The sequence below is a fragment of the Marmota marmota genome, unplaced genomic scaffold (genome assembly GCF_001458135.2).
Source record: "Marmota marmota marmota unplaced genomic scaffold, marMar, whole genome shotgun sequence".
NCBI lineage: Eukaryota > Metazoa > Chordata > Mammalia > Rodentia > Sciuridae > Marmota > Marmota marmota.
This window is the reverse complement of record NW_026000185.1, coordinates 3,253,036-3,278,487: the sequence shown is the minus strand read 5'-3', so window position 1 is coordinate 3,278,487 and position 25,452 is coordinate 3,253,036. Positions and strand designations below refer to the sequence as shown.

Sequence of the window (25,452 nt, the reverse complement as noted above, 5' to 3'; positions counted from 1 at the left end):
GGAAAGGGAAAGCCAGACTCCAGCCGACCCAAGCCAACCTCTCCAACTTCAAACCTCGCACTCTTTCTGTGCCTTGGAGATACAGGTGGCTCTTGGCTGTCGCTCACGCTTTCCTACACAGTCACCTTGGGAGGTTCATGGCAATGGCTGCCCTTGCTTCTGCGCCAGAGTCCACCTGCCTTCTGGAAGGAGCAACCAGCTTCCAGGGACCTGATCCAACGGGAGCAGACCTGGAGCTAACAAAATACCGGAAGGACTTGGGACAAGAGGGTGGTGCAGTCCACAGGCCAGGGTAGAGGCAAAGGCTTTGCAGAAGATTTGACCTTTGACTTATGCCCGCAAGGTGGGACCTGAAGGAAGGGAAGCGGGGGCGGGGAAGGAGGGCATTTTTGCTTCGCCAGCAAGTTGGAAGGGAAACTGGAACTCACAGAGGTGCTCGGCAAAGGCACCTGGCCAGTGTGGTTTGCACACAAGTGTGCCCTTGGCCACTGGCTGAGGACGAATCTGAATGGTAGCCCTGCAGAATATCCTGGGCACTCCCTGAGGTTCACTGTCACCCAGCTTTGCCTGGAAAAAGGGTCATGTGGGTGATTCGGTCACCTATGAATCCGCCTGATGAGATAAACACTATCAATGTCCAAAAGATAAAAAAATGCAATTAAAATTATACCTGGAGGGCCGGGGTCAGACTCCATTTTGATTTCCTGGTCACCCGTGACGACCCATGCTCAGCTTCTTTCCAGGAAGAATGATGACATGCTGAAGAATGATGAGGATTGTGACAGAGGCTCCTGCTCGGTGGGCACGGCACCTCCTCTCTAGACCTGGTGGGGCGTTGGACAGGAAGTGGGGCCCAGCAGGCCCGGGTCGCCAGGCCATTCAGGAGACATGGTTGATCCGAATTTGACAGGGAGCGAGTTAAAGGCCTAGCCCTCCCTCTCACTGTGCAGACCAAACATCACAGTGGCCTTCGATGGCCTGGACCTGGTCCCCAAGGCTGCAGTTGGCACCCTTGGCCACGGAGGGGAGGTGGGGTCTCCCTGGATGATCCCTTTCTATTCTGCCAACAGCCTGTCCCTGGCCTCTTTCCTTCTCTGACACAGACGTCTAGTTCCCTGGCGGCCACCACTCCGAAGGGGCTGCCATGGCCAGAAGCATCCTCATGTGGTTTCTGGAGGTGGGCGGAGAGGCAGGATCTGGGAGCCAGAGGAGGAGCCTCTAGAGCAGAGCGCTGTCATGGAAGGCGGGAAGGATGGGGCAGTTCTTCAGGGGAGGGAAGAGACTGAACTGTCCCATGCTGGGTAAGGAACCATCCATCCATCCATCCATCCATCCATCCATCCATCAAGCCCCCCATCCATCAAGCCCTCCATCCATCAAGCCCCCCATCCATCCAGCCCCCCATCCATCAAGCCCTCCATGAAATTCTGGCCCGGGGAGCATTGGACTGAGCAGCCACCAGGGAACTCTGGGGAAGAGAAGAAATGGGTAACGAGGCAGAGGAAGGTGAAGAAGGACCCTGTGCTTGCCAACCTGGACTCTGGCTTCCCGGATGAGAGGTCGGGGCCAGGTGAGGCCGTGAGCCACAGGCTGGGAGCCACTCCAAGACCATCGCCCGTTTCTGTAGGACCCTCGAGCTAAGAGCACGTGTTATGCTTTTATGTGCTGCAAAAAAATGAAAAGAGTATCTCCTGTTCTATAAAAAGGATTGAAAAAAAAAAAGCAAGGGTGCTTAAGTTTCCCACGACCGTTCATCAAGAACCATGAACACGTCGCCCCAGGGACTCTCACAGCCTGCCCGTCAGGGCTCCTGCCTGGCGACCGGCGGAGAGCTGCCCACTGAGAGTGTCCGCGACTTACATAGGAAACCTTGCCACCTGCCCATGACAGCCGGAGCCATTCACTGGACCTGAGCCTGGGTTTGAACCCAGCATGCTCCGGAGGTCTGCCGCTGTCCCTTGTCACGACCAGAAATGCCACTCTCTCCTCCCACCTTACTATTTCGCTCCACATTTTGACTGTTTTAAATTCCTTCAACATACCATGAGCTCGGAACTGCATGTTGGGTAGCCAGCCCTTGGCCCTGGGTACCAGCTCCTGGGGAGCAGAGGCTCCCCAGAGGATTCAGGAAGAAACACACCCCAGCCCGGTACTACCAGGTGCATCCCGTTAGGGAGAACAGGCCCCTGCTGTAAGGAACAAGAGGTTTCCATCAGTGGTGATTATTTATTGATATGCCTTATTATTTGTCCTGGTTTTGGAGCAAGGATACATTCAATGCATTTTCCAAAATATAAATAGTTCAACCTTATAGGTCAATAACATATAAATAGAAAATTGGGTGCCTGTGGTTGAGACTGGAGGTGACAGGAGTATGAAGACCAGGTTACAAATATGCAGACGGTGAAGGCCAACACAGTGGACAGAATGGAGCCTCTCATGGGACTCTGAGCTTCCTAGCAGGCAAAGTGAAAAGAAGCACCAGACAACCCTTGGTTTCAGGAGGGGGAAAGAAGATGCTTTTTAGTGGGAAGCAGCCAAAGCTTTTGTACTCCATGTTCAGAGTGTCATGTAACTCCATGGATTGATCAGCAGGCTTTTCAATAAAACGGTGTGTGCATGTGTACATAAATGATCTGCCCCAAACACCCCAACACAATGGCTCTCTGACCACTCTTGGTGAACAACAAATGGGCCTCGTCACTTCTGTTCTCGGGAAGCTGAGAGCCCACGGGATTAGAGCAAGCTTCCTGCCCCGGGACCCGTGTTCTTTCCCTTTATAGCACTGAAAAGTCAACATGCGACCTGCCCTGGCCTCACCTAACTCACTCAAGCCCTCTCCGCCTGTGGTTACCAAAGGGAGTAGATTAGAAAACACGCCCGTATCATGCCACTGCTTCTGTCTCTCCGCTAACTTCCCAGAAATGCGGTGTTGAAAGTCATACTCCACAGCTAAAGTTAGCAACGGTATCGGGCTGTTGAGTAAGAGGGGTCAGCTCACAGCTGTTCCCCGAGCCTCTGAGCTGTGTGGCGTGGGCCCTCGGTGCAGGAGAATCAATTACAGAGAACCTTGTCAAGATGGCCCAAACTCAGCCCTAAATAATTGAATTCTCTGCCAAACCCTGTCCACTGTCGTTATCTAGGAATGTGATTATGCAGCTACATCAAGCAACTAAAATTAGTGTAGTGTAAAAACACCTTGGCCATCTCAGAGTGGAAGAATTGACATTTGGATTTAGAAAGAGCCGATAGTTGAACGTGTTTGGCCGCGTCCCTTGCTCCCCCCACTATCTGCCGCGCTGACAAAATCTGTGTTATGTGGCCGGTGCAGCGAGACAGGTGGAAGGGGCCAAGTGGATATTTAGTCCAAGGTGATTTTCTGTGCTCCTTGGGCCTGGGCTGCCACAGAAGGGGATGTACTTCATCAGAATCTTATATTACAGCTCTCCAAGTTGTAAACTCTGAAGGTGCCCACATGCTTTCCTGGGATAAGATTAGAAGAGTGACACTTTTAATGTCATCTGAGCCTTCAGTCTGAAGTCAAAAGATGTGTCTACACCGAGCATCAGGAGAAGAACAGGGAATATACAGCAAGAACAGCTCCTAGCCCCCTGTCTCGCACAGCTGCCATATAGTGACAGCGAGTTTATGTAATTGTCACACAACCTTAAGAAGGAGGGACCTTTATTATCTCCATTTTCCAAACGAGGAAACTGGAGTTCAGAGAGGCTAAGTAACTTGTGCAAGATCACACAGCTAGTAAGTGGGACACTTGTGTCAGCCTTGTACCAGTTTGTATATCCCGTGGGAATTAATCTACCACCACATAGCACATCCCCGATGATCCTTTGGGTGTTTTTTGACACTAGAAAGAAATTTCTAATTTTATGAACTGTATTTATCGTCTACCGTTTTGTTACACATTGGATACACCTTGAATCTCTGAGGACAGGGAAACAAACTGTCGTTAATATATTGCAAATGAATGTATCACAGTTGACATTTCAGTATAAAGATTGTCTTTAAAATACGAGAAAGTGGGGAGCATGTGAAATTCTATCACAGCATAAAATACAGTAGTGAATACAGGGTCGTGGGGGGTGGGGGTCCTACCTGGGAATGCGTTCAGGTCCCAGCCCAGCACTGCTGCCCGAAGCTGTACGCCCTCAGTGACCCCAGAGCCACCTTGAGGCTGCTTTCCTTCCCATTCCCCGGGACCCGGGAGGAGCACTTACTGCCACCCGTCCTGGGAAGGACATGGCAGAACGTGTCAGGAGTCTGCTCCTTCTCTGCACATCGCCCACCCTGTGCAAATATGAGCTGCCAGTATTATTGTATTATTTACAAATCGCCCCTTTAGATTGGAAATCAGAGAGAGCAAGAGGGAGAACAGAGGCTGAATACATCTGGGTTGGTTTTTGCCCAGCGCCGGGGGCTGCCCACAGTATCCTCCTCTGGATTCTGGTTCTCGGTGGCCGCTGATAAGCCCGGGAGCTCACATCTCCCGCTTCCAAGCTCCCAGGGGAGCCCGGGGCTGGCCTCTGGGCCAAACCCTGTGGGCCCAGTGCCTTGTCTCAGGGCCGGTCCCCTCTTTCTCTCCCGCTCTCTCCAAGAACTAAATTAGCGGAGAGGGTTTGGTTCGCGCGTTGGGCAAGCTGTGCCCAAAATAGCCCTTTCCATTTCGGTGGCTTCAACTTTGCAGCTGCCGCGTCTCTTCGTGGTCTGGGAAGAAAACTTTCACATCCTGAGTTGCTGATGCGGATTTTCTTTCTTTCCCCTCTCGGCCTGACGAGCGCTTGGCTCCTGACAGAAGCCGTTTGGCTCCCGGCTCTGTAGTTGGGAAGAAGTTGGGTCCCTAGATCCCCCCACCTCTCATTGATGCGTTGAGCCTCAGAGGGACTGGCACTGCGTGTAAGCATGTTGGCGTCTCCAGGGGTCCTCCTGCATTCCTACGGTGTGCCCATGATCCTGCCCGCAGCACCCTACTTCCCTGGACCCATTCAGGTAACGCAAGGTCTCTGCCAGCCAGCAACTTAACTCCAGCGCGCTCAGAGTAATAATTGGAATTTTTATGGTTGAGAAAGCAAACACTTTTAATACAGGAAAAAGCCCTCGTGTAGTCAGTGAGGAGACAGTAGGAAATCTAAAAGATGGATCACCCTAATCTGGCTATTGACATCTCTCATGGCTGAATAAATGGTGTAGTTGAGCTATATTTGCTTGTATTGATCTGACTGCTGTTTAACATTCATGCCTTGGCTTTGGGAGGTTGACCACAGGGCACAAGATCTGCGCTCCTTCCCAGCTTTCCGAGGGGCTCGGTCTCCCCGAGCAGATCACGAGGCGGAGTGACTTATCATGAGGTGACGCGATGAAGAGTTGTGGCCCAGGAAATGAAGGGAGCGTCCAGCAGGCAGCGATTCCCGGGTCGCCCCAGATGGGCTGTCTGTTTTCAGAGAAAGCCCCCCTCCACCGCCACCCTGAATTTGGGTGGTGGCGCTGAGTCAAGCAGGGACACCCCGTTGCTGGTTCCCTCAGGCACTCGGAGGTGGTGCTGGGAACCCCACACCAGCTGTTCGCCTCTTAACGATGGCAAGACAGAGGAGGGTGGTGACCGGTGCTGGTGTCGAGGCGGGCACTGCTGTGTGGACAGGGTCATCTGCTTGGAGAAGCGTGGACCTCGTTCTCTCCCTCGCCCCGAGTCCACCTGTGTGCTGTGTGCCCTGCTCCCGGGGGACGTCAGAGCTTCTCTGGGAAGCTGGCCTCTGCAGAGCCTGGCTGTGGTGGCCAGTCAGGTGGCTTTCACTGTTGCTCATGGAGAATGGTCACCCCTTTGTGATCAGTTCTGCATCTTCTTTCCATGGGAAGGAAAAAAAAGAAAACGTATTTAGTGTGTCCCTTCCCATTCACTCTGCACCCCAAACCCCTGTGTTTGAAAATTCTGCAACACTCTCACGCTTTAATTCAGATTTCTGGGGAGGATTCTGGTCAAATTCTATTTCTTTCTCCTCTTCCGACTCCTTTGCTGTTACGTTTAGGAACTAGAGAGTCCGGGTGATTAGAGTTGTTCAGGGTGATTCTGAAGAACAGCAAAACCTTCTGTCACCCTGGATGTGTGGCCTTTGCTCCATTTGGTGGCTTCTGTCTTCCACGTATAGGTAGACAGGCCACCGCAAGATGGCCCCTGGCAGTCAGCAGGGACAGGGCTCCGTCCTTCCTGGCACGGGCAGGCCAGGGGGGCAGGACTGTGCTTCCGGACTTGACGGAGGAGGGAGGGAAAGCAAGCACCAGACCTTTTGCTTCTATTGCAAACGTGGGGTGAAGGTCAGCGGTTGGAGGTTTGTCAGACCCTCTGCCGCCCCGGCCGATAAATAATTACAGGCAAATCGTGCTGCTCACTCTATGCTGATTGATGCTGAAATTGCTCCTGAAAGTTCTCATAAGTTCCTGTTATGGATTAAGTGCCGGTGTAGGAAAAATAACGGCACCCACTGAAATGGGTGAATGTAATCAGGTTTAATGGACTCGAGAGCTTGTTGGGAATTAAATAACTATCGATTTGCTGGAATGTTGCTGTCATTACGAAATGCCACTCTGGACATATTACCCCAGTGATAGATGAGAAGACGCAGGGGCCAGCTAAGAAATTGGGGAGGCCCTGTTTCTTTTCCCTTTGCAGGAAGCGTTTGGGAAGCATATCCAGTGACTTTGGGTTGGAACAAGTGATTTTACTTGCAAATCTCAGCCCCGTCCTCTTTATTTTCTCAGCCAATGGCGCTCTCACCAGTGGCCCGTGAGTCAGGAGAGCAGTTGAGTGAGGACCCTCCGGACCCACAGCGGGACACGCTTCATGTGGCTTCCCTGTCCCCCTCTGGCACCCACAGAGAGGCTGTGTCCAGAGGGACACTGGCTGGACTTCTGGCTTGCTGAGACAGCCATGTTGTGTACCCTCTGGCATCCCCCACTACAGTTATATTTGCAAGTGGAGGAGGAGGTGCCAAGGGAAAGAGAGCTGTAGCCATGACAGGCACTCGGCTCTCAGATCCCCTCGTGCCCGTTGCTCTGCCTGCCGGCCACTCCAACAGCTTGCCCACCACCTCCTTGACCTTGCTGGTTTCTTCCCAACTCAAGATGCAAGGCCCTCCTGAAGGGAATCAAGGCACTGTCAGCCCCTGAGCAATGTCACCAGCAAGACATTAAAGTGATCAAAATAAAGAGTGTGCTCTCCATTTGTGGCAGAGATGGCCCCAAGCCTGGAGACGTGGGAGCAGAGTGACCCTGGACACTTGGAAGGGCTGTTGTGTCTGACTTTGAGGTACCTCTGGAGGTCTCGCCATGCTCAATAGCACTGTGGCAGAGGGGGCTCCCTTTCATGATACCCTCCAGTGCCACTTTAAAAATTCAGACCAACACGGCCCTATTGTTGTCTGCCAATTAAAGAAAAATAGAATTGACCAGCCATTTGCTTTGCCAGGTTTTGAGCAAGTACCTACTTTTAGTCCTGCGAAGACGGCAGAAGAGGAGTTTCCTGATGGTTCCAGGGAGATTGCTCAGACTCTTTCCCTAGGTGTGTTCGTAGTGAGGCTCGGTGGCTACCATGGACCCTACTTGTCATCGTCCAGGGAAAACAGACTCTACCGTATTGGATTCCCCACCGCCATTATTTTGTGTTTTAACTTGTTGAATATATGTAGCCAAATTGTTTATCCAGCTAGCTGTTGAGATAATCATGGGATGAATTTAGAGGATTGAGCTGAGCCAGTTTGGATTGTTTCATGGGTGCAAAGAGGCCAAAAGGAAGAGGAAATGAGTGGCATTATCAAGAATTCTGCAAAAGCATGAGGTCCCCCCCCCACCCCCGTGTACAGATCCCAACCTCGATGTCCTTGAATAAGAAGTCCCGGTGCATCCTCTACGGAGCTCTTTACTTATGTCTAAATTTCTCAGGATATCTTCAATGATTAGCAAGTTATCTGACCTGCTCACCCAGGAGGTCAAGGCCATTGCCAAAGTCATGGGTCATGGTCACACACTGCCAAGTGATAGGATCCAAACAATGGCTTCAGACCTCACCGTCTGCTTGACTGGCACTCGGGTCTAAGGAGCCCTTGGCTGTGTGTTCCATGTGTGGCCCAGCACACCTCGGTCTAGATGTCTGCCACCTCTCCTGGCTAGTCACTCTTCCTGCCACTCAAAGGGTTGTCTCATCCTCCTCTTGAGGAAGATGATTTTCCTGGCTGGAGGGCAGAGGGTGGAGCCACATTGTTCACTTGGTTTTCTGTTTGCCACACACTTCCTTTGACCTCAGGCACTGTGCTAGGCTCCTGGATCCCGGCCACAGCTGCTGACCTATGGGCTTGCAGCCCAGTAGAAGCAGCAGCACCCAGACCCTAGGCTGTACTGCTACACAGAGCTGGCCAGAGGGAGTGATGGTATCACAGAGACCAGCTAACCAAGGAGAAGGATCATCTCCACGCATTTTCAAGTTGGGTAGCAGTGGTCTGCCATCCCTCATCTGCAATTCTAAGTCCCCATAAGCTCTGAAAAAAATCAAACCTTTTTCAAGTTTCACACCAAATTTCATTTGAGAACAAGGCTTGACCTGAAATGATGTACGGTTATTTATAGACTTTCTTTATTCCAGTTAGTGTAAATATTCATATATTTTGCTGTGGGAATATTTATGTGTTTGATTTCAGGGTGTTGTCCTGGGTCCTGCTGAGGGTTTTACATAATCAGTGTTACCACCAAAATGCCTTGCTAAAGAAGAAATCCCCCTCCCCCCACCCCCCCCAAAAAATATCTGAATGAGAAAATTCAGTTCACTCTCAGGGCCTCAGGGAAGGAGTCGCAGATTCACCTTGTGGCTCTCCTTTTGCGTATGGAGAACCTAAAGTCTACACTTGGAGAAAGGGAATGAGCCCAAGGTCACAAAGAATGTCCGCCGGATAGTTGTGATTTGGGCTGGATTTGTGGGATTTCTGCAACCCTCTTAGCCACCGCCTGCCCCTGTGACTGAGGTGTAGGCTCAGGGATGCTTATGAAATCACGGAGATGGCACAGCCTGGTGCTTCTTAGAGTTAGGAAGAGATGGGACTGGAGTGGCCCTGGGAGGCAGCAGAAGGTGTCCCTGGGCTGGAAAGGACAAGTGCCCCCAGCAGAACGGAAGAGTAGGATACATGCCTGGAGGTGATTGGGCTCTAAAGATGGGGCTTCAGTGTGTTCCCTGCCCTGTGGGCGCCGTGGCATTGGACAGCGTTTAGACAGATCTCCCAAGTGAAAGTCAGCGGTCAGAAGGAGCTGGAGGAACCTCATGAGCGCTGGGCTCCAGGATCCCTTCCCAGGACCTGCTGCAGGTGGATGCTCAAGTCCCTGGGTGGGTGTCCACCTGACCCTTTGCCATCCCCCGCTCTGACCAGTGATTCCTCCAAGGTCTTCTACCTTGAGCTCTCTGGGGCTAGACAGTAGCAGGTCTCTGCCAGCAAATGCCTCTGTGACGTGGGAGTGGTGGGTCACCCAAACCCTGTGCTGTTTTTCAAAGCAGAAATTAGCTTTGTTGAAACTGGCCACGAACCTAACCAGAGGTGTGCGTCCACATGGACAGCGGCGCTGGGGATTTTTGAAGTGATGATTTTCACAGGGGACAAGAGGAAGCCCCCGTGGGAGGGGAGAGGGCCAAGGGGGAGCTCGCTAGTAATTTGGACACGTTTCTGGTTAGACTTAGAAACAGAAGCTTGTTTTGCTCGGTGGCTGGGGACCCATTCCCAGGCCTGAACACGGTTGTCCCGTCCGCGTGTGTGCACCGTCTGCTGATTGGGAGAGACCTCGAGATGGATGCCTGATATAAATGCTCCTGGTGTCCTTTACATGGAGCTTGGAGGCCACTCCATCTTAGTCACCAAGTGACTTTTCTGTGCTGCCAACGAGGCCATGTCAACAGCCGACTAAATTAAACAGTCAGAGAGGTGGCAAAGAGAATTTGGAGTCAAACGGGTCCAGGTTGATGTATTGGCTCCAGTGTGCAGTAAGCTCGTGGCCTTGGGGCTTGTCAATTAACCTCACCAAGCCTCAGTTTGCTTGCCTGCGGCAATGCCTGACTTGCAGGAGTACCTCCCTCGCAGGAATACCTCTCATGCAAAGTTGTTGTGAGCTTTCAATGCAATTCACTCTCTCTCCAGTTGGCAGTTATTTATTGAGTACCTACTATGTGCCAGGTGGAGATGAAGGGGGTGGATGATACGACAATCCTTTCCAACAGGAAGTTTACATTATAACATATAAGGAAAGTCACACACACACACACACACACACATGTGCGTGCACATATATGTGTATGTATACATATATGATTATGTGTTCAATATTATTCTGGGTGGGTGGACTGTAGGTGTTTCTTAAGGACTCTTTTATCTGCAAGTGACCAAAATCTAAGTCCATACTGGTTAGAGCGGAAAAAAAGAGTATCTGGGTTCATCCAGCTTCTGGCACAGTTAGATCTAGGTGCTCTGATGACCCAAGGGCTGGTTCTCTGCCCCGTGTCGCAGTGGTTGCCTCTACTTGGTCTTTGTGCACAAGCACACCACCTCCGAGGCGAGGTAAAGGTGGTTCTTGGCAACTCCATACCTACACCCCGCCTCCCCAGTCTTTCTGGATGAAATTCCAGAGGCAGCCTCCATGGCTGATCCGGGAGTCCATGCCCATCCATCCTGCTACCTTGAGAGATGGAAGGCAGCGTCAGGGTCCCCGGAGCACTGTGGACTGTGTTTGGAGTTCAAGTCAGGGTCCTGTTTCCAAAATGACAGAGCTGGAGAGGCACAAACCAGGTTCTCGTGATCAATAATGGGGGGGGGGAGCTTTTGCAAACCCACAGACGTGCCCTTTGTCCCCCAAACTCCACACACACCATCAGGGAGGAGAGTGGAGGGGCTCTGATCTTAGGCATCCCGATCGCCTGTCGCTGTGGCCCATAATCACCAGGCAATCATGCTGGCTCCTGGTCCATGACCAGAATTCTAAAATTTCCTGAAGGCAGATATGGACACTTTACCTACCGCCCCCGGGTTTACAGCAGGGGTGCCTCCCAGCAGGGTGTTTGGGGACAGTCCCACTCCCTTATAGGCTCGGACACCACCATCAAGGGAAGTCGAGGAGATCTCTCCAGGACACCTGGCACCACAGTCATGGAGGCCAGTCAAGGGTCCCCAGAGCCTGCCACCACTTCTTTGGCCAACCATGTGAAAATAAATAAACGAGGCCAGGAAATTCAAGCTCTGTGGTTCAGTTTGGAGGAACAGGGCCCTTCCACTGTTCGAGAGCACTCAGAGATGCTCGGGACTTGCCTGGTTCCATTTTAGAGAAATGTACTTTTTTTAATTAAAAGATTAAAGGGACACTGTCAATCTCTTCTGATTAATATCAGTCCTATAAAAAGGATGTGTTTCTGCAGCAGCCATCTGTCATTTTGATCATTTTAAAGGCATGCTATATCAGCAAGTATGCTTTTTATAATACGCTGGCACAGGGCGGGAGGCTGGAGCACCGACGGATTTCACTCTCTGCTGCTCCACTGTGCAGCAATCTGAGCCTTCCTGTTGACGCGGGGCCCCCTCCCTGGCTTTTAGAGGTTGTTCTGGGTAAGTGCTGTGGGTGATTTATGATGGAGACACTCACCCTGTTTATGTTTCTCTCCTGTCTAAAGATAGACCCGTCTTGCATGCACCCCACTAGCATGCGAAGAGCCCACATGTCCTCTTGGTTAACTGTTGATTCCTACAAGGCGTCCAGAAAAGTTGCACTCCATGCTCAGAAGGTCCCTTCCTCTGGGCAGCTGGGACTGTTGTTTTTGGCAAGGGTCATTTTCTAGATTGAGCTCTTTGGGCTTGCAAACATCAGAGGCAAAGGCTCCGTGAAACTCATTCATTTGTTAAAATACTTCTTTATTGATGGTGGGTTTCTTATAGGGTTCTCTGGCACGCTCTGGAGACAGTGAGATGACCAGGACACCATCTCTGTCCTTAGAGATCACAGAGAGGGTGAAGCCATGTCAACAGAGTCAGAAATCAATCATAGCAGCTGGGAGGTAGAGTTCTCAGCTCTCCACCCTCCCCCGCCAGCTCCATGAGGTCTTCATGCTGTTGGTGACGGGGGCGTGGCAGGAGGGTGGCTGGCTGTAGGCTGGCTCACCATCCTTTCCAATGGGCAGGGCTTCTGGTTCATTCCGGGGGACAAAGATTCTGTTTATCTGTTTTTGAAGTGGGAAAATGACAGCATGGGCTCTCTCAAGCAGGCCAGCTCTGTGCCCACCCTGCTTAGCCTTGCATCTGGCTTAGGGTGGAACAGAGTTCAGCACATGGGCCACGGTGGGAGAAGGTGGCCTCCGTGGGGCTCCTTCCCTTTTCCCTCTACGCTGCACTGGTTACTGGGGGCGAGGAGGTCTGGGGACCCACCCAGGAGGCTGATAGCTTGTGCGTCCCACATTGTTCTTAGGAAGTGCCCTCTGGAGAACTTTCTTTTCAGTTCTTGAGAGAGCACAGTTAAGTAAAGAGAAAACAGAACTCACAGTAGCAAAAGCTGAGCGCAGCCATTGAGTCTGCCCGTGTGGCTCCTGGTAAGTTGCTTGACCTTTGTTAACCTTTACTTTTTCATGTGTGAAATTGGGGTAATCTCAAGTATGCTCTTCCCTCCACAAGGTCCCTGTTAGGATTCAAAGAGTCACAGGCGTCTGCACCCTAGGCCTTTGCAGTACATCCCCTGCGTCACTCAGAGGCGTGACAGAGTGTTCAAGGCTGCCCTTTGCACACAGTGGGTCTGAGTCGCACTGTGGCTCTGTGTGATAGGAGCTTTATCCCTCGGATCCTCTCCACTTGAAAGTGGCGGCTTGGCCACGCCCACTTCAGCAGGATGCCATGGGGACTTGAGTGTCGCCTGCTCCTTGGGGAACACCAGACCCAATGACAGCATTGCCGTGATTGTCATGTTTGCTCACCGTGTCCCTGGTCACTGTGCTTTTCTTCCCTGTGTGAAGATGCTCTGGACAGGGCAGGGGTAGGGCCCGGTCACGTCTCTCTGTCCTCAGTCTTAATGGAGATTCCTGGTGACCAAGGACAGGTGTTTTCAGCATAGTTGGAGAGCCTGGGGGTGCAGCCAGGCAGCCCAGTCCACCGTCTCAGAGTTCAGTGCCCACAGGCTGAGGCCTGAGTACCATGAAGCCCCCGGTCCCCTTCCCACTCCCTAAGTTAATAGCAGGAAGCTGGAGTTCAGGACAAAGGTACCTGGAGGAGGGTTCTCGGGTCCCAGTCGTCAAACCTGCCTTTCCCCCTGACTCCCGCAGAACATACCAGAGCTGGGTGGCAAGAGGGGGAGGGTGGGCTCTGCAGGGGGAGAGAGGCCCGTCCTCTCCCATGTGGCCACAGCCTTCTGAGGACAGACTCTTTGGGACCACCCACACCCCTGTTCCCTGCAGCTCCTGGCACACTGTGGGCGCTTAATAAATGTTAAATAATAAGAATAGCTCCCATCTGTCAGTGCCCGGTGGCAGGGAGGATGTGTGAGTGCAGGCTGGCGCTGGGCAGCTTGTGGGAGCCTTGGAAGGGGGGAAGAGCTGGGGCCCGAGGTACTGGAGGTCCTGCAGCATCCCGGTGGCCGCCAAGCCCGCCATGGGTCAGGTCCTGCGAGTGTGTTGTCAACTCAATGCCCACCCACAATGCCAGCCCATCCCCATCGGGAGCAGGGCCCAGGGGCTGCCTGGTCAGCAGCGCAGGGGCTTCGCTCAAGTTAGAAGGGGCAAAGGACCCGCCCGCTGGGCGGCCGGAGTCAAGTAGTCACACGTCCATTATTGTCTTGGAGGAACTGCCTGCGGGGGCTGCTCAGGCCCAGGGAGCCCAGCCGCAGCAGCAGCTGCTCGTGTTGAGGCCTGAGGTGCACACCAGGTGGGGAGGATGGTGCTCACCTGCAGGACCTCGAGGACGAGGGGGACCCGGCAGGTGGAGGCAGATGCCCAGGAGCAGGCCTCCTGGCTGAGCGCCTCCCCGTGTCCTTGACGAGGCTCTTCCCTGCTCTGCCCAGTGTCCACCTCGTTCACCTGATACCCAGAAAACCCTCAGGTAAATGTTTGCCAGGTTTACTGCCAAGGGCCCTGCCGTCCCAACAGCCAGCACCGCCTGCTTCCATCTAGGAGCACGTCAGGAGAGCACGTTTACTGCGCAGGGCCAACGCTGCTCACAGGCTGTGAGCCTGCCTGGGCCAGGGTCCCAGCTTTGCCTCCTTCCCCAGACCACTGGGCTCTGGGGGCGTCTCATCTGCAAAATGTCTGTGTTAGCTGCAAATCCCTTTCAGGGAGAGGGGGACAGGATCACTGCCACAACTGTACGTCAAGTGAACTGGTCCTCATGAAGCACTTACAGGAGTGACTGGTGCAGGCAAGAGCCCAAAAGAGGCTGGAAACAATCATTTTATATACTTACCATTAAATATTATATATTTTGTGTTATGTGATGGAAATAATAATTACGTATTTTGTATTATTATGCTCTAGATATCAGGTTCTTGGAGTCCATTTGGAGTGTTTTTATATGATTATCATGTAATATATATCGTTATCGAATACCATCTAATAATAGTTACATAATTATTATTTATGGCATAAAGTAACAATTCCTATGATTTCTACTGCTATGGCTATAGCAATCAGTCCATTGGGTTTTTCTCTGAAATACTTCTATCACTTGAAACTACTCTGGAAATACATTTTCAAAGGCAAGTTAAGCTCAGCAGTGGAGCCACATGCCCTCTCCTCTGGGAGGAGGGCAGGGCAGGCCAGCTGGGGCTGGGGCCTGTGCTCCTGGGGACCATGCTGTGCTGCCCAGCTTGGGCCGTGTCTCCCACCCGTGGTGGGGTGGCTGCACCTCTCTGCCTGCAGCCTGTTCAGAGCAGAAGGCTAACACCATTCTGTGCCGCTGTCATTTCGAATCAGTTTTCTCCCTGGGCCTCGCAGCTGGCTGTCAGGAGGGCTCGTTCCCCGGTGGGAGCCGCGTTCCTTGGAGAGTGATCACAGCGGGACAAAGAGCGTTGATACAGGGCCAGGAGGGGACGGCTGGGACGGGTCCTTGTGGCTTTGTGTGCGAGTCCTTCTTCTTGGCTGGCAGTCCCCGGGCCTCCTGGAAACACACCTTCCATTTCCCCTTCAAACACACATCAAGCCACGTTGGCAACACACATTCTCCGTCAAACTTGTCAGTTACTCCAGGGGCTGCGGACAGTTTGCAGGTGATGTCTTCCGTTGTTACTGGGTGGCGTGTTATTTCTCCCATCAACAGCTCTGCATTTGTTCTGGTGAGAAGGTAAACACTGAGGTGCCTGCTCTCTGGGAGGTTTTGATGGGAAATGTGGAATTCACACAGATTGACCAGTGACCATGGGGTTTTGCAGGCCTGAGGGCAGCCTGTATTTTGATGGTAGCATTTTTCCAGGAATTTGGGTGGGGGCTTACAGGTGCTAATGAGCTGGGTTTTTATTTCACACCTGGTGCTTAGGCAGATGGTTCCCATTGTGACTTAGCAGGGAGACTTGGCATTGCTCACCAAAGGGCCTGAGATTGGTGTGGGGGCCCAGCAGATGATGGCTGCATTCACCCAACATTCAGGATGCTGGCCATCAGCGACTGAGTCTGGGTCTGTCTGCACTGTGAGGGGACAGAGCTCCCACTTTCCGCAGGGTGACGGAGTCTTCCGGTTTGCACAAAGAGTCTTCTGTTGCTGAGGGTGGCTCAGAATACATGGACTTCTTACCTGTCCAAGCAGGTGTGGGGCTTGGGTTAGAGATGCTGGCTGCATGGACCCTCTTTAGTGTTTGGTTCTAGCAAGTCCGAGCCTCACTAAGCAGCACTTTGCTCCCATCTCTCCTGGAGAGGGGCAGCGCAGGTTTGGTGGCATCTCTGTTTCATGGCGTCCCAGCTTCTTGGTTGGCATTGGTTCTGAGCAGTGGAGCGCTCCTCGGCCCTCCTGCTTGCTCTGCAAGGGCCTGTTGCTGACACATCCTGGTATATTTCCAGTATCCCCCACGGCCCAGGAGCATCTGCGGCACACGGCCTTTGTGTTCAGATCTGCTCCAGCCCTGAGAGAAGCTGGTCGGACGACTGTCTGGTTTACCGTGGGTTGAATGAGGACAGATGATCTGTACTGTTTTGAACATCAAGAAACCTAAGATGACTGTTTTGTGTGTGTGTGTGTGTGTGTGTGTGTGTGTGTGTGTGTGTGTTTAAAGATCCCTTTGGTTGAAAGAGCAGAACTCAATCCTGGCCAGCTTTAAAAAATATGGGAGGGAAGGTGCTCCTATTTTAGCTATTTTGGGAGGTGTCATACATAAACAAGTGAATGCATGAAAAATCTTGGACTCAAGAGAAAGAAGAAGAAGAATGAAGTCAAGCATAGAATAGGAGGTAGGACAGGCCTAGGGACCTCAGGAGGCAGAATTGGTGGCCATTCTCTTCAGGCACGCAGTCCTTAACCAGAGCTGTTTTTTGCAATGTGAGGGTACTCACCAATGTCTAGATATAGGTTTCAGTGTCACCAAAGGAGGGGCTTGCTCTTGGTGTCTTACAGTGGATAGAAGAGCTGGAATGATCTGGCCCAGTCTGTCTCAGTTATACCCAGGTTGAAAGTTCCTCCTCCAGCTGCACCACAGAAACTCAGCTACACAGACGTCAGCCTCTTGGGCATCTCCATCCAAATTCCCAGCTTGTGGGCTGCTCGGGGGCTCAGTGTTGAGGCACTTACCTGGCGTGGCGTGCTAGAGTCCTGGCTTCCATCCCCCACACAGCCAAGCAACAACAAATTTCCACTCCCCGGAAAAGCCGCTGGTGAACCCAACCAGTTGTGTGTGTCTGTGAGCTTAGACCCCACCCCAGGTACTTATAGCCCACTCAGCATTGCCATTGGTCCTGGGAAAAGCAGAGCCACAGGAGGATTGCTGTGAGCCCTGAGCCATCCACAGAGGTGTGTCCTACAGGGCTCAGGCATAGCCCTCAGCAGGGCCCACCCGGCAGCCAAGACCCAGTCCAGCTAGCCCTGCAGGTAGGGCTCTCTGCCTATGGGAAGGGGAGCCACCTTCAGGCCGGTCTTCACATGCAGCCAGGGGGTTTGATCTTGATTTAAGCTCATGACCCTTTTCTTCTTTTAGATAGCTAATTCATTAAAGAAAAAAATCATTGCTTTTGTTTCTTACTATAAACTGAATATGAGATAAATATAAAAAAGTTCTGGGAATCAGAAAAACACAAACAAATATACAGAGACATAAGCACACATTATATGCCCAGGTCCACCGTGATCCACCCCCCAGAATTCTCCTCAACAGACCTTTGTGTGACTTTAGGGACCTTCTCAGCACAAACATTTTCCTCCCTCAAAATTTCCCATTCTCTCTCTCTCTCTTTCTACATAAAGATTGGTATTACTTACAGCTAGCTTTTCTTTTTTTTTTTTTTATCAAAATCTTTTCTAAAATGGAATCAGTGATTTTTGGGGACTGATGAACATCCTTTCTGTTAGGTGGCTAGAGACTTGGTTGGTATCTTAAACCAAGAGCCTTCCCTCGACCTCACCACGTGCCTCCTTGACAGGCCGCTTTCCATCAGCCAGGACAGTGTCCTTCCTGATAGTCTAAGAAAACAGGTCAATAAAAATGACAGCATTGAATTCTCATGGGATCAGAGGGGACAAAGCGGAGGAATCAACCCAGCCACCCTCCGGACTAGAGAGTTCCACTCGAGAACAGCAGGTGGTTGGTGCCAGCCAATGAGCCTGGTGGCTTCTGTCCCTCATTTCCAGAGTTCCATGCAATGGCGCATGGAAAGCTGACCTTTACTTTGAGGAAAAGGAAAACTCTCTAACCGCCATAGAGGCCGGGGTGCATCTGGGATTCTCAGAACTGGAAACTCTGTCTTGGAGACCTGCTGAAGTCTGTGCTCATTTTAGAACTCAAACTTGGAAAAACCAATCTGCCCAAGAGATCAAGAAATCTTCCTGGCAGCTGTCTCCCAGGAGCTGAGGCCAGAGACAGACCCGATTTGCCTCGTCAGCGCACATCACTCCTGCCTGAGGATTGTTCTTGCAAACCAAATACCATCTAAGGCACAAGATCAGCTTTCAATTTAAATGACTTTGTTTTTCTCTTTTAAAAATGAAATCTTCCTCCTAATTCCCTTACGTCCTGAAAGGATAACTTTGTCCTTCATGGGTTGGAGGAAGAAGTTGTGGGTTGGGATTGCCAGTGGCATTTGGTTGGGGGCTGACAGCCAGCCCTTGGTGGGTGTGTTTAGAAAACGTGGAGGACTTCTCGGCAGTCAATAACTTGCCAATTCCTGTTCTTCCCTTTTCATCTCTCTGTGTGACTCTCAGAATCAAAGCAAGGGTCATGACATGTCATGTACCTTCAGAGGCCAAGCAGGGTTAGATTTGGAAAGTCAAAGGCTTGTAAGCTTGGTCTCCATGTGTGTATTGATTTTGGAAATATTTATTCAGCATTTATTGTGTGCTGGGTAAGAAGGCTGGGGTGAGCAAGGTACTCATGTTCTACCAGGAAGAAGTCGGTAAATAGGCAGGGCATCAGAGGGTGTTAGGTGTGGCGAAGAAAGTGAGAGAGATTGTGTGATAGTGGCTGGGAGGTTATTTGAGAAAGTTGAAGGGGAAATCAGAGCAGGCCTGATTGACAAGAAGGGCCAGCTGGGTCTCACCAAGGTGGAGGGGAGTCAGGAGGGTTCCCAGGGGCAAGAACCTGCAGGAATGCTGAGGGGGGTGGGAAGGGCGTGTTTGGGGGATGCAGGGGTGGTGGTCCTGCAGGGGAAGGAGCAGGATGGAAGGCCAGGCGCTTTAGCAAACTGAACAGTCACAGTCACACGCAGGCTTCCAGGATGCTGCAGTGAGCGTCGATGCGGGGCTAAGAGAAATGGAGGATCCCCGGAGCTTTTCCAGGAGGGGAGCACTGCCATCGATCCAAACAGAAGCTTCTCAAAAGAAGTACAAATGGCCAATAAGTCTGTGAAAAAATGCTGAACGTCTTTTGCCATCAGGGAAATGCAAATCGCCGCTACCTTGAGATTCCATCTCACCCCAATCGGAATGGGGAGTGTCAGAAACAAAAGGAATGAATGCACAGGAGGATGTGGCCAGGAAGGGAGCCGGAATGCAAATGAGTGGACCTTATGGAGGTTCCTCCAAAAAGACTAACAATAGAGCTCCCCTGTGACCCAGCTGTACCAGCCCTGGGTACAGACCCGAAGGAGATGAAGTTACCAAAGCAAGCGATGCCGGCAAGCCGTGTTTATTGCAGTGTTATTCACAGTAGCCAAATTGTGGAATCAGCCTCAGAGCTTGTCAGGAGATAAAGGAAATAGGTTTTATATTTTTAAAAGATTCCTCTGCAAGTGGGTGGAGGTTGGTCCCCTGGTCTTCAGTGAGACACAGTGGCAGAGATGCATTCAGCTGAAGGGGTCCACACCTTGGGGCCCCTGGCTGGCTAATGAAGACCATTGCCTCATGCCGCCATTTTGTTTGGTCTTTGTTGACTGGAGAATTCTACCCTGAAGGAGGGGCGGTGTGGGGTTCATGGGGTTGGCAGAAAATCACCAGGTGTATGGAAAGAGAGGTACAGGACAGAGAGGATCATCAAGATTTGTCTGTGTCTGTGGGTTTGGTGGCTCGTGTGGCTTTGGGACAGAGCAGCATGTGTGTTTAATTGTTAATGATCCAAAAATGTGACCAGGGGCCACAGGAAGCCCACTCAAGCATGAGGGACCAGTCTGGGTGCTTTATTAAATCCTGCTGTACTAAAGCTGCTAGCAGCATCTGGCCAGCCATGTGCCGGTGCTCGGGTTTTCCATCACAGGACGGCTCTGTCTCAGGGCTGGCTGATTTTCCTTTTGATTTTATTTGGGCAGAAGTAGGAAAGGTCCCTGGGGGCTGGATGTCTCACTTTTGTAATTTGTGACAGTGGAGAACAACTTGGAAGTTTGGACCCACACAGACCTGGGTTCCAGAATCAACCTTACTTGCTACTAGTGTTGGTCCTGAATAGGTCAGCTTACCTCTCCAACTTCAGTGGACTCATGTATAAAATCGAGGGAAAGTTGAGTGTGGTGAAGGGGAGTAGAGATTATCATGTAGCAATGGGTGAATTCAATCTGTTGATAATTCTTTGGGCGTGTATGGAGCACCTGCTGCATACCTGGGGTGGGAATCAGAAGTAGAACACTCAAGGAGTACCCTGGAGGTGTGACTGTTTCTTAATGGAACTTGTGTTCTTGAGGGGGAAAGAGCCAACCCAAGGCTCCAGCCACACAGAGAGGGATGAGCTCCAATTCCACTGAGGGACGTGGAGAGAGCAGTGTGTGAGGGAGCAGCTAGTGATGGGGAGGGCACTCAGAACACTCTGCCCTTGAGCCCAAACCTTTCCAAGCCATGAGGACTTTTTCCATGACTCTCCTCTTTTCTTAGCTCCCTGGGTTTGTTTTAGGGACACCTGGTGCTTCACTCTTCCAGGCCCTAAATGCCCATGTCTACAGGGGCAGCTGGAAGCAGAGCAGGGAATGTGCTTTTCCAAGGCCTGGGAGCCACCTGTTCCTGGGAGTGCCATGCAAATCACATTCCATCACGAGGTCTCCAGGCCCAGGCAGGGAATGGTCAGCTGTCAGCAGCTGTCTTTTCTGATCTGCTGCCGAGGAGATTCTAAGCCTAGGAGAAGCCCACCGTGCCCCTTGCCAGCAAGATCAACGCTGCTATCAGGAACTGAGGCAGACAGAGGGTCCCCTGCGGGGTGATTCCTTGAGCCGCAGTGGCTTGGATTTCCCCTTAAGGTGGTAGGTCACGCTGTAAGCCTATGGTCATGTGATGGGGAGGTTCCTAACTTCCAGTGTGTTGTTAACCTGCCCCATGGCAGAAACACACTGAAAAATCTCTACTTGCTGGGCATGATGGCACATACCCGTAATCTCAGTGGCTGGGGGAGGCCGAAACTTCATGATCACAACTTCAAGGCCAACCTCAGCAACTTAGCAAGACCGTAGGCAGCTTCTTGAGACCCTGTCTCAGAAGCGAAAGAAAAATCAAAGGCTGGAGATGAGATGTGGGTCAGTGGTAAAAGCACCAATGGGTTCAATCCCATTCAGTTAAGATAATAATAATCATCTCTGCTCTGAAAAAATCATGGCCTTATTGGTTGGTGGCTTTGTGACTATAGGGTAAAAGTCTTCCAGTCTCTCCAAGGAGGTCAGCTACATGCTACAGGGCACTGTAACCTAAATCTTTGCACATGTTCCCAAACACGACAACAGGGCAGAAAGAACTGGCCCTGACCCCAACTCTGGACAAGATTTCCAGGCTGGTGGGAACTGCAGCTTGTGTATCCTATTCTCAGAATTGGTGTCATCTCATCCTGGGAACATGTGGGCCCTCCCTTCTGCAGGACAGCACCAGCTGAGGATGCACTCAGAGCAGTGGAGCTCTGTTAACACCAAGCGCTCACTTCAGACCGCCCATCTCTGCCATCTGCTCAGCTCTTTAGCTGCAAGGACTTCTGGGTCCAAATCCCAAAGAGGAGTTGTTAGAGTCTGTAAACAAGTCAAAATAACACCTGGCATTTTGCCAGGGGAATGTTAAAGTTCGTAAACAAGTCTGGATGGTGCCTGGCAAAATGTCAGAGGGAGTGGTTTGAGAAGTAACAAAACCGAGCCATTAGGTGTGGAAATTCTTTATTGGTTGACTGATGTATCTAGTTTATGCTAATTAGATAAGCTGTGTGGAATGTATAAATACTGCTCCTGTCCTGTAATAAACGGCTTCCACTCTTGCTGTATCAACGTACACAAGTTATTCGTCACCCCCCGGTTATTTTGCCCAGCCAGCCGGGCTGCGGCAGAAGTAAAGTGGGAAGAGTATCACAAAGAAAGCTAAATGATGTCGCCCTTCTTCGGGAAGAACGTCTCCCTGGCCCCATTTTCAAAAACTGGCCGAGTCCCCAGCACTTCTAGAAAACAGCCTGGTGCAAGAAGCCTGCAGATCACACTGGCGTTCCAGGTCTGCTGGCGAATGACCCTGCAATTGTCAACAGATCATACCACCTTCGCGTGTGACTGCAGGTGACAGGCTGGTGTATGACCTCCTAATAGGATCCCAAAGCCAGGTCTTCAACCATTGTTTCCTAAACTTGACACACTCCAACGCTTTGCCAGTATTACTATAGAGTTAATGTTTTATTTAAATAGATGCAGTTTTTACAACGAATATGAACTGATTCACAAGAAATTATTTCTACCTGGACACTTTCACTAGGCATCAATAATGGTTTCTCCTAAAAATACACTGATTATTGTAACTAGATTGGCTACAACAAATAGAGAGTAACAAGTGTTGGTAATAATGTATAGAAATTGGGACCTGCATGCAGTGTTGGCCAGATGTAAAATTTTGTAGCCACTTTGGAAAACAGTTTAGTAGATCCTCAAAAGTTACACAGAGTTACCGTATGACCCCTGAGTTTTACTCGTAGGTATATGCACAACAGGACTGAGAGCAAGTCCACAAAAATTTGTGCACAAATATTCATAGCATGATTATTCATAGTAGTCCAGTGATGGAGACAGTTTGGATGTCCTGTAACTAAAGAATGGACAAAAAGTAACCCAGCATCCAATGGGATTTCATCCAGGCATCAGTGAAAAGAAGTGGATAAAGTAAGGTATAGCATGGATCAGCCTGAAAATATCAGGAAATGCTGAAAATATTATGAGAGAAGCCAGACAGGAAGGGCCACATGTCACATTGTTTCATTTATGTGAAATGTGCACAGCCAGAAAATTTATAGTGACCGTGGAGATCAGTGGTTTCCAGGGGCTGAGAGGAGAGGGCACAGGGATGGATCACTTAATGGGTACAGGGTGATGGAAATGTTTTGGAGTTTGATAATGGCCAGAGTTATCCAACTTTATGAATATATTTTTTAAAACTCTGAATTGCATACTTTGAAAGCATGGATTTTTATAGACCACGAGTTATATCTCAACTCAGTGAAAACAAAGCAACACTGTTAAATTCTCTGTGTCCCTCATGCATGGTGGAGGCTTTGCTGTGTCCAGCCAGTTCTTTCTCAGGAAACAACAGGAGGTTGGAGAGCATTAGAGAGGCCACGTCATAGACAGGAGTCACCAGCTGACTGTCCTCCGAGCCATCGGAACAACAGAATGAGCTTGCAGAGGGAACCACTTCCTGCAGCCTTCCGAAATCAGCCCTTCCACGGCAAGAGAAAGGAAACACTTCCCATTTCACACTGGGAAGCTCTCTTCTTTTGGCACTGGTGACGCTTAGATAGAATGAGGGTATTTTAGCAGGGGAAGTAGAACTTCCTAGAAACACGTCGCTTGCTATAGGGCCACCATGGGCCACGTTGCTCTATTTAAATTTCAGCTAACGAACATTAAATGGTGTAAAGAATCCATTCCTAAGTGTCACTGGTGACATTTCCAGTGCTCAAGGGCTACCCGTGGCTTGAGTCTACTGTCCCAGGCCGTGCAACACAGAGCAGTTCTTCATGGCTAAAACTCCTGCGAGTCAAGTCCAGGAGATGGTGCCCATTATGGTGCCATGTTAGAGTCTTTGTCACCTCCTTTCCTCTCCCTCACTGCAGCAGACATGAATGATGGACACAATGATGACAATGATAAAATTAATAGCTGACATTTGCACTCGCTCCGAGCCAGGCAGTGCACAAAGCATTTAATAGGCATCATCTCGGCTTATCCTCACGACAATCCCAGGTCACTCCCAGGATCACCCCAGCTTTGTGAATGAGAAAAGTGAGCCTCAGAGAAGCCATCCTCCAGTTCCAGTGAGTGGAGAAGCGTGGATCCCAATCCAAGTCAGCGGGCTCTGTCCACCTGGCTCTGGAAGTATTTTCTAGTACTCGGAGTTTCAGCCGCGGCCTCTCTCCTGTCCCATCCCAGCCCCAGCCCGGGATGCAGAGTTCCTCTTTCAAGATCTCTCAGCGTTTTTCCTTTTAAAACTGTGACATAGTGACAATGTGTTTCCCAAATCGGTTTCAAGAAATGTCTCAAAATGAAAGATAAGAAGGGCTGGGACGTGGCTCAGTGGTCAAGCACCCCTGGGCGCAGTCCTCAGTACCAAAACCAAACAAGGAACAACAAAGCAGAGGATCTCCTGTGAGTCCGATATCGTCACCTCCCTCCACGTCTGTCTCCCGGCCAGGGACAGGGCCTGCGGATGATGTGGAGTGCAGTTGGTGTTGAGGCTTCCCATAGCACGGGAGCCATGGGCACAAGGACACCGGTCACAGGACTTAAGTGAATGGAGTGGCATCACCCACATGTTCCGGTGCCCTGCCTGGTGGCTCTCACGGCTCGCTCTGGCGCTCTTCCTGTGTCCGGAGGTGGGCTCTGTCGCAGTGCACCTTGTTTTAATTTTCTCGTGGTGCTGGGGTTGAACCCAGTCCCTCAAGCGTGCTGGGCTGGTGCTCCCCACTGGGCTACCCCATCAGTCTTCACAGACTGCGGGACGTCTGCAGGCCCCACCACCCCGACTCCCTGTTAACCCTGTGGCAAGCACGAGGCACCTTCCACGTCTCTGCCTCTCCCAGTAGCTGCAGGTAAAGCCCTTGCACATCAGGGTCTGTGCACACAAGTGAGAGGAACTCGGGGCTCGGATCCTAGAGGTGGCTTGCTGGTCCCCTGAGTGCATATTTTCCGTTCTCATAGGTACCATCCGGCTGCCCTTTAGCAAATGGCTTTGCCAGTTTTCCCTCCCTCCTCCCCACCAAGAGGGCACGGCAGACCAGTCTCCTCACATCTGTGCTCAAACTGGACGTCATGAATCTTTGAAATGTTTGCCAATCTGCTGGGTGATAATTTCTTTTCCTTTCAGCTTCAGGGTCCTTTACACCTCCCTCCACCTGCTCTGCTCGGGCTTCAGGCTGCTGACAGCCAAAGGCGTTCTGCCGGAGGCAAAATGAGGTCAAGGCCAAGAAGCATATTTTCTTTCGGTGGGAGGGGGTGTTTACTTGGGCAGATGGGGTCCAGTGCAGTGAGCTTCATCCGTTGGAAAGGTGAAGGGTCAGGCCCAAGAAGCTCCCTGCTGTGGGGCCACGTGTCTGGACCCGGGTGCTCCAACCCACTGATGGATCTGTTGTGATCAGTCACGGGTCAACATATCCATCTAATCATTCACTCATCAAGTACCTATTGGGCATGGATTCAGTGCCCGACAGAGGTCTGAGCAGCAGCCTCGGCACTGACCTGTGAGTCAAGGCCTCTCTTCTTAGGGGACTTAGGTCCTGTGGGCAGGTGGGGGTGGACCAGACTCAGCGTCCTAAGAGAGATAGGAAACAAGAAGCTGAGCCAGAGCGGGGGTCAGGGAGGCCTCCTGAGCAGTGGAGCTGAGGAAAGAGCTGAAT

The 25,452-nt window shown here is 51.2% G+C and overlaps 1 protein-coding gene across 33 annotated transcripts in view; it reads left to right on the top strand.

Annotated features, from left to right (window-relative positions):
* The window catches only part of Rbfox1 (RNA binding fox-1 homolog 1), a 1,613,147-nt gene that overhangs the window by 1,301,321 nt on the left and 286,374 nt on the right, over nt 1-25,452 (top strand). For 2 of the 33 annotated variants that reach the window (XM_015490754.2, XM_015490753.2), the window contains exon 1: nt 4,671-5,004. The exons of 28 other annotated variants lie outside the window; for them this stretch is intronic. In XM_015490754.2, the coding sequence (XP_015346240.2) occupies nt 4,918-5,004 (87 nt within the window). In that variant the 5' untranslated portion in view covers nt 4,671-4,917. Of the gene's footprint in view, nt 1-4,578; nt 5,005-25,452 lie in introns of those variants that run through there. 3 more of the 33 variants (XM_048790128.1, XM_048790116.1, XM_048790127.1) reach the window with 3 other exon arrangements.